At 41.6% G+C, this 8,360-nt stretch overlaps 1 protein-coding gene across 1 annotated transcript; it reads right to left on the bottom strand.

Annotated features, from left to right (window-relative positions):
- Positions 1-3,814: 3,814 nt before the first annotated feature.
- Positions 3,815-7,680, bottom strand: LOC139394139 (uncharacterized). Its single transcript, XM_071142172.1, has 5 exons — positions 7,110-7,680; positions 6,306-6,875; positions 5,275-5,335; positions 5,109-5,150; positions 3,815-4,033 (listed from the first exon to the last, which is right to left on the bottom strand). The coding sequence occupies exons 1-5, from the start codon at positions 7,285-7,287 to the stop codon at positions 3,967-3,969; spliced, it is 918 nt and encodes a 305-aa protein (XP_070998273.1). The 5' UTR covers positions 7,288-7,680; the 3' UTR covers positions 3,815-3,966.
- Between the last annotated feature and the right edge of the window lie 680 nt (positions 7,681-8,360).

The raw sequence follows: 8,360 nt of genomic DNA on the forward strand, positions 1-8,360 counted from the left end.
TCAGGCAGGTACAGGACGGCAGGCAGGCAGGTCAGAACCAGGAATAACTAGGAAACAGAACTTGAGAAACAGGAAGACGGGAAAGCATGCTGGTAAGACCTGACAAAATGAACTGGCCACGGACAAACAGAGAACACAGGTATGAATACACAGGGGATAAATGGGCAGATGGGTGACACCCGGAGGGAGGGGGGGGGGGGGGGGGGTGGAGACAAGCACAAAGACAGGTGAAACAGATCAGGGTGTGACAGTATGAAATAAATAAACTACTGAGCTATATTGTATGCAAAAAAAAAGAAAACTGGGAACATTTTATACTAATACAATTTCTCATTGAAAGAGAATTTGTAATCAAGTACTAAAAAAAGCTAAATATGTTTGCTAGCTTGACCAGCAACCCCAAAATGACTCAGTATATATGTCTGTTCTCAGAGCAGCATTAAAACCAGTTGATACAAACTGGTCAACATCTTCAGCTGGCTAGTTTTTTAACCTAAGGCTTGTTAAACTGTTGGCTGGCTAACATGATAGACTTAGAGAAACTAATTGCTAGCCAACTAAGGTTCGTTTAGCTAGCTAACACCCCAGATCATAATTTACTCAGTAGCCTCCTCCTTTACACTCCGCATGCAAAGGCTCCCCAATAACTTTACCCAGTTGCACAGCATGACTGCGCAGTTTACCTCAACATAATTAAGGATTGTTTTTTTGTGAACCACAGCAACGTTTTTATGACCTGTCTTGTCTGTGCCAAACTGAGCCTCGTCTGGGCCTCGTTTGGTTCATGCACTTCTAAAATCAGCCACTAGATGGCGTCCTAAACCACCTGATGTCCCCAAAACATCTCTGTGAAAAAGTGCCACTTAACGTGATACCATAGAGCGGCCTTTCTTTAAAGCATGGGTCGCAACGTGTGAGAGTAAATTAATATTTTTGTTGATTAATTACTGCAATTGATTTGGTCAAGTGCAATTAAACTCTCTGCTCAGTTTGGCAGCTGCACGAGTTTCGGCAGTTTCCTTCACTCCGCGACTCTCAGGCTGCAGTACTGTCGTTCTGCAGCAGATGAAGCGCTGCCAGTCATTTGTCGCGTTCAAAACAACTGGGAACTCGGAAAAATACGAGGTCAGTAAACAATACATTTGAAGAGGAAACATGATCAGACCTACTGTGCCTTTTACTGTAGAAATGACTGTTGAAAACACGTCTTGGTGGGAACTGTTGCTCTTAAAATACTCGTAATATGTTTTGTTCTGAACTGGAATAAATTGATTGAAGCAAGAATATTTTTGAGGAAAACACTCACACAGTTCTGGGTAGCTCCTCTACAGCAGGAAGCGGTCTCCTGCCTGACTGAGAAAGCAGTAGATGTTCTGGTCCAGTTTGGCAACACATACCTATGTGAGTCAGGGTTCTCAACTCGGTTGTACTTGAAAAACAAGTTTAAAAAAAAACTTCAACCAGTCACACACCTCTCATTAGGACTGTGTGTGTGTGTGTGTGTGTGTGTGTGTGTGTGTGTGTGTGTGTGTGTGTGTGTGTGTGTGTGTGTGTGTGTGTGTGTGTGTGTTCTGGTCTACATCTGTGTAATGCCTCAAAAAGCATCTTGCTTTAATCAGTTTATTCCAGTTCAGAATGAACATGATTTCTTGTATTTTAGCAGCAACAGTTCCAACCTAGACAGATATGTAAGAGTGTTTTAAATGGGGGGGGAAATAAACATGAATAGCTATTTATATGGGTATTTAATTTCATCGTTATTTGTCTGTATTGTATTTGTTTTAGGTACAAGGGAAATTAAATGTACTGATGTTTCCATAAGCTTGAGTCCCAGGAAAACACAGAATTTCTAATTTGGGTCCCAGGCTGAAAAAGTTTAAGAACCGCTGCCATAGAGATTAGAGGAGTCCTCTGTGCATCTGTCCCATTAGGGCGTCTGGGAGCGCTTTGGGTAGCGTCATGAGCCCATCTCCATTCTGAAGTAGCCCATTTTCTTCTTCAACTACTTCTATGAGTTGGTAAACAAACTGAAAGGGTGCACACTGCCCCCTGGAGGGTGTTGTTGGAACAGGTGTAAAGCCAAGGTTGGAGATTTACTGCCACCTGCTGTTATGGAATGTTTGCTCACGACTATAATTCATTGGCTGATCCTGATGACCTGGATGGAATCATGTGATCCTTCCTTAACCAATAGGAAGTCCCACCCAGTTGACTATTACTCATGGGCTGACTATAATTCATTGGCTGATCCTGATGACCTGGATGGAATCATGTGATCCTTCCTTAACCAATAGGAAGTCCCACCCAGTTGACTATTACTCATGGGCTGGCTATAATTCATTGGCTGATCCTGATGACCTGGATGGAATCATGTGATCCTTCCTTAACCAATAGGAAGTCCCACCCAGTTGACTATTACTCATGGGCTGACTATAATTCATTGGCTGGTCCTGATGACCTGGATGGAATCATGTGATCCTTCCTTAACCAATAGGAAGTCCCACCCAGTTGACTATTACTCATGGGCTGTTTATAATTCATTGGCTGGTCCTGATGACCTGGATGGAATCATAAGACCCATAGGAAGTCCCGCCCAGTTGACTACTTCAAAATGGTGGAAGCTTTCAATGGCAATATCCATGCACAAATTGGTTTAATCCATCTTGAGGCAGCTATAATTCTCTATGTGCAATACAGAAGACCAGTGGTTCATGTATTTCTAACAAAGATGGTGGATAAATCAAGATAATTCACTCAGGCCGTTGCCCATTGAAAATAATGGTCAGTTCCGTTCTGCTTAATTGGGCGTGGGGGACTCTCCCAAAGACACCAATGTGATAGCAGCTGGGTCTGGTCTGCTTAGTTCACGGACTTCCATTGAACCAGAAAGAAATGAGGGAGTGGGATGTCTGGCTTCCTCTTCCGTCTCGGCCTCCAATAACATTTTGCTCTGCCCGCAGCACCTCCTTATGTGTTAGTTCAACCAATCATTTGGCCTATGTTCTTATGAGGCTTCCCTATTGGACAGGTAGGACCTTTCAGAGGAACATCACTAAGTACCAGTCATCAATCTGTCTGTTACCCATAGAGATGGAAAGATGTCGTAACCTTATATCCATCCAATTATGGCCTCCGTGAGCGCATGGGCAGCGCCATTAAGCGCCATCTCCATTTTGAAGTAGTCCATTTTCATCTTCACGATTGGCTGAACCCTCCTGATGACCAGGTTGGACATAATGACTCCAACAGGGTCACCAGGAGGGCTCAGCCAATGGGGTTGGAAGTCCCACCCAGTTGATTACATTCAAAATGGTGGAAGCCCTCAATGGTAATGTCCATGCAAAACCAGGTTATTTCCCAGATATGACCTCTTTCCATCTCTATGCTGTCAGCCCATAAAAGAGCAAACCAAACACCCAGGTGGGAAGACTGCCTTGACTGGGGTCCTGTGTGCCATGTGCTGAGATTTTGACCTAAAAAAAGGATATAGCTTTAAAAAGGATATAGCTTTAAATCAGATTTGACAATTCATTAGCAGGTTAGGATCATTAACGTGTCAGGCTAAAACAAATACTTTAAGGTCAGGAAAAGAGTTTGGGTTAGCTAAAATGCAAATAAAAAAATAAAAAATTACCTTCTGATTTAAATTTGACAAAAGCTGTATCCATTCTAGCCATGGCCATGTGCTGTTTGAAGGGTGCATGTGCTGTTTATTCCCAGTGTTTAATCAAAGGTATTCCTTGTTTTAACTGCTATTTGCAATTCAACAACAACAGATAATGAAACAAACCAAATGAATGTAATGGTTGTTTTTATTATTTCTACATGCTACATTCTATTCCGGTGTACTTTGAAAAACATGAAGCTGATGAGAACTAATTGTTACACACAATGGCTGTATTAACACCGGCAGCCCAATTCGGATCTTTTTGCAATTGGGGGATTGTCGTCGAACATCGCAACACTTCAACACTTGGAGAAGTAGCTGGAGGCCACCGTGGCGACACATTCCTTCTGGAAGAGCAGGTTGATCCTACAAGATAATTAAAATGTCCATATTCAGTTACAGCCCTAGAGGTGCTCGCATACATTCACTAAAAGGACATCCTAAATAAACGAAAATACATTCTAAATTCACTGAAGAACATTCTAAATTCACTGAAGAACATTCTAAATTCACTGAAGAACATTCTAAATTCACTGAAGAACATTCTAAATTCACTGAAGGACATTCTAAATTCACCGAAGAACATTCTAAATTCACCGAAGAACATTCTAAATTCACTGAAGGACATTCTAAATTCACTGAAGGACATTCTAAATTCACTGAAGAACATTCTAAATTCACTGAAGAACATTCTAAATTCACTGAAGAACATTCTAAATTCACTGAAGAACATTCTAAATTCACTGAAGAACATTCTAAAATCACTGAAGGACATTCTAAATTCACTGAAGGACATTCTAAATTCACTAAATTCACTGAAGAACATTCTAAATTCTCTAAATTCACTAAAGTACATTCTAAATTCACTAAAGGACATTCTAAATTCACTGAAGGGCATTCTAAATTCTCTAAATTCACTAAAGGACATTCTAAATTCACTAAAGGGCATTCTAAATTCACTAAAGGGCTTTCTAAATTCACTAAAGGGCATTCTAAATTCACTAAAGGACATTCTAAATTCACTAAAGGGCATTCTAAATTCACTAAAGGGCATTCTAAATTCACTAAAGGGCATTCTAAATTCACTAAAGGGCATTCTAAATTCACTAAAGGACATTCTAAATTCACTAAAGGGCATTCTAAATTCACTAAAGGGCATTCTAAATTCACTAAAGGGCATTCTAAATTCACTAAAGCACATTCTAAATTCACTAAAGGACATTCTAAATTCACTAAAGGACATTCTAAATTCACTAAAGGACATTCTAAATTCACTAAAGGACATTCTGAATTCACTAAAGGACATTCTAAAGTGACATTCTCATAGAATGTTTCACTCATTTAAAAACATTGAATGCGAACCAATAAACTCACGTTGATAAGATGGAAATAAAATGCATTTACAAAATGTAAAATACAAATTTTTTATTTGCATACTTACATTCTCTTTAGAGCCTTTGTTTGTTGACCGCGACCACTTTCCCTGTTTGAATGGAGAGAGAAAAACACAATGTAAAAGTTAATAAGAATTGCTGCGCTGAAACACAGTATGTTAACACAATAAGAAACTGGAGGGAGTACATTCACCTCAACACCAAAACACTTACATTGTCTGTTTGATAGTCTTCACACAGTTAAAGTCATCACTTATGTCGTCGTCAATCAAAGCTTGAGAGAAACAAAAAGCCCAACAGAGATCAATAACTGACACGGTCACACAAGCCATTTTAGAGATGCATAACTGACACTGTCACACAAGCCATTTTAGAGATGCATAACTGACACAGCCATTTTAGAGATGCATAACTGACACTGTCACACAGCCATTTTAGAGATGCATAACTGACACTGTCACACAGCCATTTTAGAGATGCATAACTGACACTGTCACACAAGCCATTTTAGAGATGCATAACTGACACTGTCACACAGCCATTTTAGAGATGCATAACTGACACTGTCACACAAGCCATTTTAGAGATGCATAACTGACACTGTCACACAAGCCATTTTAGAGATGCATAACTGACACAGCCATTTTAGAGATGCATAACTGACAGCCATTTTAGAGATGCATAACTGACACAGCCATTTTAGAGATGCATAACTGACACAGCCATTTAGAGATGCATAACTGACACAGCCATTTTAGAGATGCATAACTGACACAGCCATTTTAGAGATGCATAACTGACACTGTCACACAAGCCATTTTAGAGATGCATAACTGACACTTTCACACAAGCCATTTTAGAGATGCATAACTGACACTTTCACACAAGCCATTTTAGAGATGCATAACTGACACTTTCACACAAGCCATTTTAGAGATGCATAACTGACACTGTCACACAGCCATTTTAGAGATGCATAACTGACACAGCCATTTAGAGGTGCATAACTGACAGCCATTTTAGAGATGCATAACTGGCACTGTCACACAGCCATTTTAGAGATGCATAACTGACACAGCCATTTAGAGGTGCATAACTGACAGCCATTTTAGAGATGCATAACTGACACTGTCACACAAGCCATTTTAATCTAACATCCACCTACTCTATCAATGATCCTGTTGTGCATCTTTAGCACGTTAATACATAGAGTTTTTCCGACAGGTCAAACACATTGAACTCACCACTGCAGTTCATCTGGCAAAGGTTCAACGATGGAGTTGAGCCTGAGGAACAAATCACACGATCGCTCAGCTGGAACAAGCCGTAAAGGGTCCCCATGGTCTCTTCTTCGCTGGAGCTTTCCTCTCCTGAGGTAAAGTGATTCCCAGCATGTCTCTTACCTCTCTTAGGAGGCTGCTCAGGGCGGGTAGGAAGGGTAAGGCGGGTAGGGTTGTTAGGGCGGGGAGGACGGGTAGGATGGTTATCATTGTTAGCAGGGTGGGTAGGGTCAACATCATCCCCAGCGTGTCTCTTACCTCTCTTAGGAGGCTGCTCAGGGCGGTTAGGAAGGGTAAGGCGGGTAGGGTAGTTAGTGCGGGGAGGACGGGTAGGGTGGTTATCATTGTTAGCAGGGTGGGTAGGGTCAACATCATCCCCAGCGTGTCTCTTACCCCTCCTAGGAGGGGGCTCAGGGCGATGGCGGTCATTAACCTTGGCAGGGCGGGTAGGGAGTACATCAGGGCCGTCATCATCCCTCCAAGCAGTCACAAAACTGGTGTTGAAACCGGAGGCCTTCTCCACGTGGCAGACGACTGGAAGAGGCAACAAACACATAGTGTTACTTCAATCCCACACAGATTTAGACGAGTCTTGGAATAAAAAGTAATTTCAATTGAGAATCTCGATAAAAAAAAAATTTAAAAGTAATTCTTAGTCCAGGATTAGGCTTAATCTGTGTTCTGGGAAACCAATCCACATCATTTAAGAAATAATTACTATTTTTTTAAGGAAAAAAAAACCCATTGGGTTTATGTAATGTAACTTACTTTTAGCCACAAAATCGTTGTTTGTCAGGTTCTTCACTCCGGCTCCCCCAGTCATGTTGAATTTGAGGGCCTCCTTCTCCAACAAGTTCTTCAGCTCACATTTGGAAAGGATCCGTCCCTCAGACAGACTGGGGACCAAGGCTGCTACAGCCAACACCACCAACATCTGCATCTTCATGTTGTCTCTGTCCGGCTTGTCTTTCCTCGATTGAGACGAGAAGATTACAGTGCACAGTAAATATACTCTTGGTGCCCCAAGAGCATCTTGGGAGTGACGTGACCAAGACTCGTACTTACCTTTTGTTTTTCTTTCTATCTAAAGTAAGGCTGGCTCTCTGAAATATGTCAAAGGACTACGTCAATGTAACAAAACTCCACCCAATATTTTGTTTCACCACTCAGTTCAGACCCTCCAAGGGAAATGCTTTAAAAACTGCCTTGTGATGGTACAACAAAGGGTTTTCCTTTGTTAAAGAAGTTACACCGTGACCTACTGAAAACGGAGGTTAGGCTTCAGCTTAGACTTTAGACACACAATAAGGACAAACAACTCTCACGGGTATCTCACGACCACACGACTGCAATCACCAGGTAACTTCAATCGCAGTGAGCCACACCTAATAACACCACTTATGTGTCCAGAGGTAATCTCTCGAAACGGAGAGAAAACCCGAAACAAGAGCTAAAAATAGCATTCTTTTCATTGTCCTGTTCTGACATGACGTATAGAGTAACGTGAGGCCCATCAATGCGGTTGGGTTGCATGCATTGTATTCCTCTGTACTGTTCATGTCAGGGAACACCGTGTTTGCAGATGGATAACACGTCTGGAATGGAGCGACACAAAAGGTACCATGTCAATGACAGAAACGTCCCTTTTTCAGGACCCCGTCTTTCAAAGATAATCTGTAAAAATCCAAATAACTTCACAGATCTTCATTGTAAAGGGTTTAAACAACGTTTCCCATGCTTGTTCAATGAACCATAAACAATTAATGAACACGCACCTGTGGAACGGTCGTTATGACACTAACAGCTTACAGACGGTAGGCAATTAAGGTCACAGTTATGACAACTTAGGACACTAAAGAGGCCTTTCTACTGACTCTGAAAAACACCAAAAGAAAGATGCCCAGGGTCCCTGCTCATCTGCGTGAACGTGCCTTAGGCATGCAGCTAGGAGGCATGAGGACTGCAGATGTGGCCAAGGAAATAAATTGCAATGTCCGTACTGTGAGACGCCTAAGACAG

Source organism: Oncorhynchus clarkii, unplaced genomic scaffold (genome assembly GCF_045791955.1).
Source record: "Oncorhynchus clarkii lewisi isolate Uvic-CL-2024 unplaced genomic scaffold, UVic_Ocla_1.0 unplaced_contig_8491_pilon_pilon, whole genome shotgun sequence".
In the NCBI taxonomy this organism is placed as follows: domain Eukaryota; kingdom Metazoa; phylum Chordata; class Actinopteri; order Salmoniformes; family Salmonidae; genus Oncorhynchus; species Oncorhynchus clarkii.